The following is a 13,111-nucleotide window of genomic DNA, read 5'->3' as shown; positions in this document are numbered from 1 at the left end:
CCGAAGGGCCTGTTTCTGTGCTGTATGACTTTAGACTCCCAGAACACGAGCCATCCCATCCTGGTGACTTGTTACAGAGTTGTACAGCACGGAAATGGGTCCTTCTGCCCACCACAGCCCATGCCGACAAAGATACCCCATCCAAACTAGTCCTATTTGCCAGTGTTTGGCCCACAACCTTCTAAACCTTTCCAATCCACGTACCTGTCCAACTGGCTTTTGTACCTGCCTCAACCACTTCCTCTGGCAGCTCGTTCCACATGGATACCTTTGTGAAAGAGTTGCCCCTCAATTTTCTATTAAATCTTTCCCTCTGACCTTAAACCTGTGCCGTCTAGTTTTTGATTCCCCAACCCAAGGAAAAAGACTGACTGCATTCACCCTATCTATTGCCCTTATGATTTTATACACCTCTATAAAGATCACCCCTCAGTCTCCTACACTCCAAGGAATAAAGTCCCAGCCTGTCCCTGAAGTCCTGGTAACATCCTAGCAAATAATTTCTGCACGCTTTCCAGTTTAATAACATCTTTCCTATGGCAGGGCGACCAAAACTGAACACAGTACTTCAAGTCCGGCCCAGTGTCCTGTACAACTGCAACATCCCAACTTCTATACTCGATGCCCTGAAAGACGAAGGCCAGCGTGCCAAAAGCCTTCTTCACCACCCTGTGATACCACTTTCACACCCACCCCCCACCATGCCTCTTTTTATCCCTTTCCTAGTCTCTCTTTTTTCTACCGCTTTTTCCCTCCTTACCTTCGTCCCATCCCCCGGTGTATCTGCTCTCCCCTCCTCCCCCGCACCTGCCTGTCACTGTCTCTTACCTGCATTTACCTATCACCACCCTGTGCCCACCCCGCCTCTGCTCTTTTGTCCACCTATCACTGCTCTGCTTCCCCCCCCATATATCGGGCTTCCCCTTTTCCTATCTTCAGACCTAAAGAAGGGTCCTGACCCGAAACGTTGACCGCCTGCTTTTCCCCACGGATGCGCCTGGTGCTGAGTTCCTCCAGCATCATCGTGTTTTTCATCAAGGAACTATGTACTTGTTCTCCAAGGTCCCTCTGTTCTACAACATTCTACAGGGCTCCACCGTTCATTGTGAAAATCCTACCTCGATTTAATTTTCCAAATTGCAACACCTCGCACTTATCCGAATTAAACTGCATTTGCCATTCCTCAGCCCACTCAGCTGAGCAAGATCCCTCTGTAAATCCTGATCACCATCTTCACTGTCAATGACGTCGCCTATTTTAGTGCCATCTGCAAACTTACTAATCACGCCTTGTACATTCTCACCCAAATCATTGATAATGATGACAAATAGCAATGGGCCCAGCACCGTTATACGTGATGCCTCCTCTGAAGCAGTAACCCAGACCAGGAGCAGCTGGGGACACACTGGGCACAGCCCCCAATCTGACAGGTCAGTGACTCTAAATGTGAACTCTGCTCCTCTCTCCACAGACACTGACCGACCCGCTGGGAGTTTCCAGCAAGTTCTACTTTATCTCAGATTTCCAGCATCTGCAATTTTTGCTTTTTGTCTCCTGACAGTGAACCCCGACCCTTGTGACCGACACCCTTGGCCTTTGTAACCCGACACTCCTGACCCCAACATGGTTTTTGTTGGATCCCACCCTCCAACCCCTGAACCCTGCTGACCCTGGGTCGATGGACAACTGGACGAGGAAGGAGAAGGCGAGGACGACACAGGAGCAGCTGATGGCGGCTCCACTCTGCTTCTCCCTCTCCACCGAGAATCGACTCTCCAGCTCCGGCACCGTGAACCTCATCGACAGGCGGTTGGTGCATCGTCCCTTCGTCCTGTCAACAACAGGGGGGTCATGTTGGCAGCATGTGGGCCCTGACACCATGAACCCACCCTGTGACCCTGACCCCAACAGCATGACCCCACCCCGCAACCCTTGACACTCACCCTGCGACCCCTGACCCTGACTCCACCTGTGACTCCTGACCCCGACAGCACAATTCCCACCCCGCGACCCCTGTCTCTGACACTCCGACCCCACCTGCGATCCCTGATTACAGCGGACTTACGACCCCAATCCACGACCAAGACACCCTGACCCCACCCCACGATCCCTGACCCCGACATTCTGACCCGACCTGGTGATCCCTGACACCACACCCTGACCCCACTCCACAACACCCAGTGCACCCTGACCCCACCCCACGACCCCTGACCCCAACATGTTGACTCCATCCCACAACCTACCAACCCCACCCACGACTCCTGACCCCACCCTGTGACCCTTGCCTTCAACCTCATTCCGCGACCCCTGTCATCTGCCCCGCCCTGTGACCCCACCCCACGACCCCAAACCACAACATCGGAGGGAGTGGGGACTGAACTCACGCCTGCACGTTCTCTCGCTCCAACAGGGCCGCATCCAGCAACTGGTTCAACTCCTGTTGGTTCTGTTCTGAATCGACAACCCGTTCTGACAGATCTCGTAACCGCAGTCTTCTCCGTGGGTTGGGGAACGAGGGGTTCACGACCTACCCAAGGGCGAGAGTGAGTGAGGGAGGGAGCGAGGGAGGGAGCGAGGGACGGCAGGACCTCTTCTTATAACGTCTCCTCTAACCCTAACCCTCTGGTATCCTGCACCATTTCTGGCTGTTCTCAGTCCCATGGATGCCTCACCATCTCACACCACACTGCACCCCTCCGTTACACGCCATCCCCCTCTGTACACGCCACTCCCCTCCGTTACACGCCACTTCACATCCGTTACACGCCATCCCCCTCCGTTACACGCCACTCCCCTCCGTTACATGGCTCTCCTCTCCGTTACACGCCACTCCCCTCCAGTACATACCCTATGCCACCATCACATGTTATTCCTCAATGTTCTGCATTGTTGCCAACCTTCCACGGAAGCCGTCGTTCCGTTGTGTCCGCACTGACTCACCACTACATCACCTCTCCATCGAACCCCTGCACCTTCTTCTGACCCTGTCAATCGCTCCTCTCCATGTATTTGTGAGCACAGGAACAGGCCCTTCGGCCCAGCATGTCCATGCTGACTATCAACTCCCCATCTACACTGATCTCATTTACCAGCACTTGTCCCACCACCTTCTCTGCCTTCAACTGCTTGTTAAATGTGAGAGTCTGATTCACCACGTCTGCAGGCAGAGTGCTCTACATTCCAACTCCACACTGCATCGGCAGGTTTCTCCTCACATGACTCTTAACTCTCTTCTCCTTTATTTTGTGCTTGGGACCTCCAGTCTGCGACGTCTCCACCAGTGGGACCTAGCTCCCAGTATCCACTCTGTCCACACACCTCATCATTTGATATACTTCTACAAATCTTCCCTCAGGGTTTCTCTTCTCTACAAAACCAATCTCTCTGATCTGTCCGTCACCCCAGGAACCAATCTCATAAATCTGTACTGGAGCCTCTCTAATACCTTCCACGTCCTTCCCATAATGTGGCGACCAGAATTGAACACAATACTCTGGCTGAGGGCAGACCAGTGCACAGGACCACCCTGGGTTACTCTTATTTATTGACTATAGCACCATCTTTCACACTGTAATTCCAAACAAACTCATCTCCAAACTCCTAGGCAAAGGACTCTGTACCTGCTACTGCAAGTAGACCCTGGACTTCCTGACCAACAGACTGCAATCAGTGAGGGAAGAAAACAACACCTCCTCCACGATTACCTTCAACACTGGTGCCCCGCAAGGCTGCGTCCTCAGCCCTCTACACAACTCCCTGGACACTCATGGCTGCGTAGCCAGATTCTGCTCCAACTCCACCTACAAGTTTGCAGATGATACCACCACAGAGGGCAGTATCTGAAATAACGATGAGTCAGAGTACAGGAAGGAGATAGAGAGCTTAGTGACATGGCGTCATGACAACCTTTCCCTCAATGTCAGCAAAACAGAACTGGTCATTGACTTCAGGAAGCGGGGTGGAGTACAGACCCCAATATGTATCGATGGTGCTGAGGTCAAGAGCTTCAAGTTCTTAGGTGTAAATATCACCAATAGCCTGTCCTGGTCCAACCAGGTAGACACTGTGGCCAAGAAAGCTCACCAGCGCCTCTACTTCCTCAGGAGGCTGAAGAAATTGGTCATGTCTCCTTTGACCCTCACCAATTTTTATGGATGTACCATAGGAAGCATCCTATCTGGATGCATCACAGCTTGGTATGGCAACTGCTCTGCCTGTGACCACAAGAAACCAGAGAGTTACATAGAACACTACAGCACAGTACAGACCCTTCGGCCCACGATGTTGTGCCGACATTTTATCCTGCTCTAAGATCTATCTAACCCTTCCCTCCCACATAGCTCCCCATTTCTCCATCATTCATGTGTCAGATAGATACTCTTAAATGTCCCTAATGTATCTGCCCCCACAACCTCTGCCGGCAGTGCGTTCCACGCACCCACCACTCTCTGTGTAAAAAACTTACCTCTGATATCCCCCCTATACCTTCCTCCAATCACCTTAAAATTATGTCCCCTCACGTTAGCCATTTTTGCCCTGGGGAAAAGTCTCTGACTGTCCACTTGATCTATGCCTCTTATCATCTTGTACACCTCTATCAAGTCACCTCTCACCCTCTTTCTCTCCAAAGAGTAAAGCCCCAGCTCGCTCAACCTATCCTCGTAAGACATGCTCTCCAATCCAGGCAGCATCCTGGTAAATCTCCTCTGCACCCTCTTGAAAGCTTCCACATCCTTCCTATAATGAGGCAACCAGAACTGAACACAGTACTCTAAGTGTGGTCTAACCAGAGTTCTATAGAGCTGCAACATCACCTTTCGGTTCTTGAACTCAGTACCCCAACTAATGAAGGCCAACACTCCATACACCTCCTTAACAACACTATCAACCTGCGCGGCAACCTCGAAGGATCTATGGACATGGACCCCAAGATCCCTCTGGTCCTCCACACTGCGAAGAGTCCTGCCATTAACCGTGTATTCTGCCTTCAGATTCGATCTTCTGAAGTGTCTCACTTCACACTTTTCCGGGTTGAACTCCATCTGCCACTTTTCAGCCCAGCTCTGCATCCTATCAATATCCTGTTGTAATCTACAGCAACCTTCTACACTATCCACAACACCACCAATCTTTGTGTCATCTGCAAACTTACTAACTCACCCTTCCACATCCTCATCCAAGTCATTTATAAAAATCACAAAGAGCAGGGGTCCCAGAACAGATCACTGTGGAACACCACTGGTCACCGACCTCCAGGCAGAATACGCTCCATCTACCACCACCCTCCGTCTTTTATGGGCGAGCCAATTCTGAATCCACACAGCCCTGTTTTCCTGGATCCCATGCCTCCTGACTTTCTGAATGAGCCTTCCATGAGGAACCTTATCAAATGCCTTACTGAAATCCATGTACACCACATCCACTGCTCTACCTTCATCAATGAGCTTTGTCACATCCTCAAAGACTTTGGAGGCTTTGTGGGCTTCGCTTTGGAGGACTACGGAGCAGATAAGTTTTTCTTTATCTTTTTATTAGGGTTTTAAGTATAAGGCTTAGTTTTTAATAGGGTTGTAATTAATTAGGGTTAGTGTTTTTATAGGGTACTTTTATAAGGGTGTAAAAGTTTTAAGTGGTAGAGTGGGGGCTGGACTGCGCAGGCGCAGCACGGGCAGTTTAAAAACCCAACCGCCACATCCAGCGGGCAGCGTTGGAGCGGGCAGCAGAGTGAGAGGGAGCAGAGTGTTCTGGGCTTTGTCTCAAGGGGCTTCGGCGTAAAGGGGCGGGGAAAGGTAGGTGACGAGTTACGGAAGGGGTATGAGTGTGGTTTCCTGTACTCAGTGTCAGATGTGGGAGTTCCCGGAGTCTCCCTGCCTCCGGGAGGGTGACATCTACACTCAGTGTGTCGAGCTGCAGCTCCTGAGGGACCGTGTTAGGGAACTAGAGATGCAGCTCGATGACCTTCGTCTTGTCAGGGAGAGTGAGGAGGTGATAGAGAGGAGTTATAGGCAGGTGGTCACGCCGGGAACATCGGAATCAGGCAATTGGGTCATAGTCAGGAAGGGGAAGGGGAAGAGTCAGGTACTAGAGAGTACCCCTGTGGCTGTACCCCTTGACAATAAGTACTCCTGCTTGAGTACTGTTGGGGGAGACAGCCTACCTGGGGGAAGCAACAGTGGCAGTGTCTCTGGCACAGAGCCTGGCCCTGTGGCTCAGGAGGGTAGGGAAGGAGAGAGGAGGGCACTAGTGATGGGGGACTCTATAGTTAGGCGGGCAGACAAGCGATTCTGTGGACACAGAAAAGAAACTCAGAAGGTAGTTTGCCTCCCAGGTGCCAGGGTCTGGAATGTTTTGGATCGCGTCCAAGATGTCCTGAAGGGGGAGGGAGAACAGCCAGAGGTCGTGGTACATATTGATACCAACGACATAGGTAGGGAATGGAATGAGGTCCTGAAAAGAGACTATAGGAAATTAGGAAGGAAGTTGAGAAGCAGGACCTCAAAGGTAGTAATTTCCGGATTACTGCCTATGCTAAGCGACAGTGGGTACAGGAACAGAATGAGGAGGAGGTTAAATGCGTGGCTGAGGGATTGGAGTAGGGAGCAGTGATTCAGTTTTCTCAATCATTGGACCCTCTTTTGGGGCAGGTATGACCTGTTCAAAGACGATGGGTTGCACTTGAATCCCAGGGGGACCAACATACTGGCGGGGAGGTTTGCTAAGGCTACTGGGGGGAGTTTAAACTAGAATTGTTGGGGGGTGGGATCCGTACTGGAGAGACTGGGGAAGAGGTGTTAGGCTCTCAAATAGAGGAAGCTAGGAGTAAGTACCAAAGGCAGGTGATAGAGAAGGGAAGTGTTCAGACAGGTTTGAGATGTGTCTATTTTAACGCAAGGAGTATTGTGAACAAGGCGGATGAGCTTAGATCTTGGATCGATACTTGGAGCTATGATGTAGTGGCCATTACGGAGACTTGGATGGCTCCGGGGTTGGAATGGTTGATTCAAGTGCCGGGTTTTAGATGTTTCAGGAAGGACAGGGAGGGAGGCAAGAGAGGTGGGGGAGTGGCACTGTTGATCAGAGATAGTGTCACGGCTGCGGAAAGGGTGGACATTGTGGAGGGATTGTTTACAGAGTCTCTGTGGGTGGAGGTTAGGAACGGGAAGGGGTCGATAACGGTGCTGGCTGTTTTTTATAGGCTGCCCAATAGTGACAGGGTTACTGAGGAACAGATAGGGAAGCAGATCCTGGAAAGGTGTGAGAACAACAGAGTTGTGATGGGGGATTTTAATTTCCCAAACATTGACTGGCACCTCCAGAAAGTGAGGGGTTGAGATGGGGTGGAGTTTGTTCGGTGTGTTCAGGAAGGGTTCCTGACACAGTATGTAGATAGACCTACAAGAGGAGAGGCTGTGCTTGATTTGATATTGGGTAATGAACCTGGTCAGGTGTCAGATCTCTCTAGGTGAACATTTTGGTGATAGTGATCATAATTCTATCTCCTTTATATTAGCACTGGAGAGGGATAGGAACAGATAGGCTAGAAAGGTGTTTACTTGGGAGTAAAGGGAATTATGAGGCTCTCAGGCAGGAAATTGGAAGATTAAATTGGAAACAGATGTTCTCAGGGAAAAGTACGGAGGATATGTGGCAAATATTCAGGGGATATTTGTGTGGAGCTCTGCACAGACATGTTCCGATGAGACAGGGGAGTCACGAGAGGACACAGGAACCATGGTGTATGAAGGCTATAATAAATCTAGTCAAAAGGAAAAGCATACAAAAGGTACAGAGAGCTAGGTAATGTTAGAGATCTGGAAGAATATAAGGCCAATAGGAAGGAGCTTAAGAAGTAGATTAGGAGAACCAGAAGGGGGCATGAGAAGGCCTTGGCGGGCAGGATTAAGGAAAACCCCAAGGTGTTCTACAAGTATGTGAAGAGTAAGAGGATGAGATGCGAAAGGATACGGCCTATCAAGTGCAGCAGTGGGAAAGTGTGTATGGATCCAGAAGAAATAGTGGAGGTACTTAATGAATACTTTACATCAGTATTCACCATGGAAAAAGATCTGGGGGATTGTAGTGGGGACTTGCAGCGGCCTGAAAAGCTTGAGCATGTAGATACTAGAAAGGAGGTGGTGCAGAAAATTTTGGAAAGCATCAAGTTAGATAAGTCACTGGGACCGGATGAGATGTACCCCAGGCTGCTGTGGGAGGCGAGGGAGGAGATTGCGGAGCCTCTGATGATGATCTTTGCGTCGTCCATGGAGACGGGAGAGGATCCAGAAGATTGGAGGGTTGTGGATGTTGTTCCCTTATTCAAGAAGGGGAGTAGGGATAGCCCAGGAAATTATAAACCGGTGACTCTTACCTCAGTGGCTGGTAAGCTGATGGAGAAGATCCTGAGGGGCAGGATTTATGAACATTTGGAGAGGTATAATATGATTAGGAATGGTCAGCATGGCTTTGTTAAGGGAAGGTCCTGCCTTACGAGCCTGATTGAATTTTTTGAGGATGCGACTAAGCACATCGATGAAGGGAGAGCAGTAGATGTAGTGTATATGGATTTCAGCAAGGTGTTTGATAAGGTACCCCATGCGAGGCTTATGGAGAAGGTGAGGAGACATGGGATCCAAGGGGACATTGCAGTGTGGATCCAGAACTGGCTGGCCCACAGAAGGCAAAGAGTGGTTGTTGAAGGGTCGTATTCTGAGTGGAGGTCGGTGACCAGTGGTGTACCTCAGGGATCTGTACTGGGACCCTTACTATTTGTGATTTTTATAAATGACCTGGATGAGGAAGTAGAGGGGTGGGTTAGTAAGTTTGCGGATGACACGAAGGTTGGGGCTGTTGTGGATAGTCTGGAGGGCTGTCAGAGATTGGCGGAATATAGTATTAATAGTAGGACTCTTGGCAGTGTGGAGGATCAGAGGGATCTTGGGGTCCGAGTCCATAGGACGCTCAAAGCGGCTGCGCAGGTTGACTCTGTGGTTTGGAAGGCATATGGTGTATTGTCCTTGATCAATCGGGGAATTGAATTTAGGAGCCGAGAGGGATTGTTCCAGCTCTATACGTCCCTGGTCAGACCCCACTTGTGCTCAGTTCTGGTCGCCTCACTACAGGAAAGATGCAGAAGCCACAGAGAGGATACACTTACAAGGATGCTGCCTGGAATGCGGAGCATGCCTTATGAAAGCAGGCTGAGGGAACTCGGCCTTTTCTCCTTGGAGCGATGGAGGATGAGGGGGGACCTGATTGAGGTGTATAAGATGATGAGAGGTATTGATAGGCTAGACAGTCAGAGGCTTTTCCCCAGGGCTGAATTGGTGGCCACAAGGGGACATAGGTTTAAGGTGCTGGGGAGTAGATATAGAGGAGATATCAGGGGTAAGTTTTTTACTCAGGGAGTGGTGAGTGTGTGGAATGGGCTGCTGGAAACAGTGGTGGAGGCTGATACAATAGGGTCTTTCAAGAGACTGTTAGATAGGTACATGGAGGTGAGAAAAATAGAAGGCTGTGGGTAAGCCTAGTAATTTCTAGGGTAGGGACATGTTCGGCACAGCTTTGTGGGCCGAAGGGCCTGAATTGTGCTGTAATTGTTCTATGTTCTATGAATTCAATCAGGCTCATGAGGCATGACCTGCCTCTCACAAAGCCATGCTGACTGTCCTTAATCAGCCTATGCTTCTCTAAATGCCCATAAATACTGTCTCTAAGAATCTTCTCCAGTAATTTGCCCACCACTGAAGTAAGACTCACTGGTCTGTAATTCCCAGGGTTATCCCTACTCCCTTTCTTAAACAAAGGAACAACATTTGCCACCCTCCAATCATCTGGCACCACTCTTGTGGCCAATGAGGACGCAAAGATCATCGCCAAAGGCACAGCAATCTCTTCCCTAGCTTCCCATAATAATCTTGGATATATCCCATCCGGCCCCAGTGACTTATTTATCCTAATATTTTTCAATAGTTCCAGCACATCCCCTTTCCTCACATCGACATGCCCTAGCATATCAGCCTGTTTTACACTGTACTCCCAAATATCAAGTTCTCTCTCTCTCTGGTGAATACTGAAGCAAAGTATTCATTAAGGACCTCCCCTACATCTTACAACTCCAGGCACATGTTTAATCTTTTATCCCTGATCAGTCCTACCCTCACTCTGATCATCCTCCTATTCTTCACATGTGTAGAACGCTTTGGGTTTTCCTTAATCCTACTCACCGCCTTCTAATGCCCCCTTCTAACTCTCCTAAGTCCATTCTTAAACTCCCTCCAGAGCCCTGTCTGATCCATACTTTCTAAACCTTAGGGAAGTTTCTTTCTTCCTCTTGACAAGATATTCTACATCTTGTGTCAACCACAGTTCCTTCACTCTACCATCCTTACCCTGTCTCAATGGGACAAACCTATCCAGAACCCCATGCAAGTACTCCCTAAACAACCTCCATATTTCCCCTGTGCACTTCCCCAAGAACATCTGTTCCCAATTTACGCTCCCAAGTTCCTGCCTAATTGCATAATAATTCCCCCTCCCCCAGTTAAGTACTTTCCCATATCGTCTGCTCCTATCCCTCTCCAAGGCTATGGTAAAGGTCAAGGAGTTATGGTCACTATCTCCAAAATGCTCTCCCATGAGAGATCTGAAACATGATCAGGCTCATTGCCTAGTACCAGGTCCATAATGGCTTCTCCTCTAGTCGGCCTGTCCACATACTGTGTCAGGAATCCTTCCTGGACACACCTAACAAACTCTGCCCCATCTATCTCCTTTACACTAAGGAGGTGCCAATCAATATTAGGGAAGTTGAAATTGCCATGACAACAACCCTGTTACTTTTGCACCTCTCCAAAATCTGCCTCCCGATCTGCTCCTCAGTGTCTCTGCTGCTATTGGGGGTGTCTGTAGAATACTCCCAATAGAGTCATCGCTCCCTTCCTGTTTCTGACTTCAACCTCACTGACTCAGTGGACGATCTCTCCAGGACATCCTCCCTTTCTACAGCTGTGATATTGTCCCTGATCAGCAAAGCCACTCCCCCACCTCTTTTACCTCCGTCCCTGTCCCTTTTGAAACATCTAAACCCTGGAATATCCAGCAAGAGGTGATGAATTTGGGAGTACCCATTAACCTTGTATTCTGCCTTGAAATTCGATCTCCCAAAGTGTATCACTTCATACTTAAACCGGGTTGAACTCCATCTACCACTTCTCAATCCAGCTCTGCATTCTGTCAATATCCTATTGTAACCTACAGCAACCTTCTACACTATCCACAACACCACCAACCTTTGTATCATCAGCAAACTTACTAACCCACCCTTCCAGATTCAAGTCATTTATAAAAATCACAAAGAGCAGGGGTCCCAGAACAGATCCCTGCAGAACACCACTGGTCACCGACCTCCAGGCAGAATACGCTTCATCTACCACCACCCTCTGTCTTCTATGGGCAAGCCAATTCTGAATCCACACAGCCAAGTCTCCCTGGATCCCATGCCTCCTGACTTACTGAATAAGCCTTCCATGAGGAACCTTATCAAATGCCTTACTGAAATCCATGTACACCACATCCACTGCTCTACCTTCATCAATGTGCTTTGTCACATCCTCAAAGAATTCATTCAGGCTCGTGAGGCACCACCTGCCCCTCACAAAGCCATGCTGACTGTCCCTAATCAGCCTATGCTTCTCTAAATGCCCATAAATCCTGTCTCTAAGAATTTTCTCCAGTAATTTGCCCACCACTGAAGTAAGACACACTGGCCTGTAATCCCCAGGGTTATCCCTACTCCCTTTCTTAAACAAAGGAACAACATTTGCCACCCTCCAATCATCTGGCACTACTCCTGTGGCCAGTAAGGACACAAAGAGCATCGCCAAAGGTGCAGTAATCTCTTCCCTCGCTTCCAATAACAACCTTGGATATATCCCGTCCGGCCCCGGTGACTTATCTATCCTAATGTTTTTCAATAGTTCCAGCACATCCCCTTTCCTCACGTCGACATGCCCCAGTGTATCAGCCCATCGTACACCATCCTCACAAACGTCACTGTCTCTCTCTGGTGAATACTGAAGCAAAGTATTCATTAAGGACCTCCCCTACCTCTTCCAACTCCAGGCACATGTTTCCTCTTTTATCCCTGATCAGTCCTACCCTCACTCTGATCATCCTCTTATTCTCCACATAAGTGCAGAACGCCTTGGGGTTTTCCTTCCTCCCATTCATTGTCATACTTCAGACTGTTCCTTCCCCCTTCCCGTGGTTAAACTATTCTTGTTGAGAATGCTGTCTCCTTAATGCTCCCCATCTTCTTCCAGAGGACGAAGCCCCAGACCACTGCTCAGACAGCACCTCACACTGCACTGACCCGTGTGTCCAACTCCTCAGGATCATCGGGACTGGTACATGTGGTGTGTACGCTGCCATTATGCTCTGTGGTGTTGATCAACAGTGGCGAGTTCCCATTGGATGATGCCAGCGAGAGTTTCTGCCAGAGAGAGGTCACAGGTCACCGGACACACCAGGCAGGAGAATGCTTCCTGCCCCACACAGATTTAAACATTCGGAAGATGACACGGGGGCTGTGAGGAAGAGTACTTGTTGCTCAGTTAGAAGTGGCGGCATGGAGGAAAAAGGAACGGGCGCAGCAGAGGGAGAAGGTGTTAGAGGAACATGGACACAGCTGGTTGGAGAGGGTCAGCTCCGGGGGGGCGGGGACATCAGCAGGACATCTGTGGGGGGGGAGATCAGAGGGACATCTGTGGGGGGGGGAGATCAGCGGGACATCTGTGGGGGGGGGGGGAGATCAGCGGGACATCTGTGGGTGGGGGAGATCAGAGGGACATCAGTGGCGGGGAGATCAGAGGGACATCAGTGGGGGGGGAGATCAGAGGGACATCAGTGGGGGGGGAGATCAGAGGGACATCAGTGGGGGGAGATCAGAGGGATATCAGTGGGGGGGGAGATCAGAGGGACATCAGTGGGGGGGGAGATCAGAGGGACATCAGTGGGGGGGAGATCAGAGGGACATCAGTGGGGGGGGAGATCAGAGGGATATCAGTGGGGGGGGAGATCAGAGGGATATCAGTGGGGGGGGAGATCAGAGGGA

General features: G+C 49.9%; 1 protein-coding gene across 1 annotated transcript in view; it reads right to left on the bottom strand.

Annotated features, from left to right (window-relative positions):
- adcy3a (adenylate cyclase 3a) overlaps positions 1 to 13,111 on the bottom strand; it is a 53,771-nt gene that overhangs the window by 29,118 nt on the left and 11,542 nt on the right. The window contains exons 5-7 of the mRNA XM_052012672.1: positions 12,371 to 12,490; positions 2,385 to 2,527; positions 1,670 to 1,831 (exon numbers count right to left, since the gene is read on the bottom strand). Coding sequence (XP_051868632.1) covers positions 1,670 to 1,831; positions 2,385 to 2,527; positions 12,371 to 12,490 — 425 coding nt within the window. The remainder of the gene's footprint in view (positions 1 to 1,669; positions 1,832 to 2,384; positions 2,528 to 12,370; positions 12,491 to 13,111) is intronic.

Source organism: Pristis pectinata, chromosome 3 (genome assembly GCF_009764475.1).
Source record: "Pristis pectinata isolate sPriPec2 chromosome 3, sPriPec2.1.pri, whole genome shotgun sequence".
NCBI classification, from domain to species: Eukaryota; Metazoa; Chordata; class Chondrichthyes; order Rhinopristiformes; family Pristidae; genus Pristis; species Pristis pectinata.
Note: the sequence above shows the minus strand (reverse complement) of the source record. Positions and strands in the feature narration are given on the sequence as shown.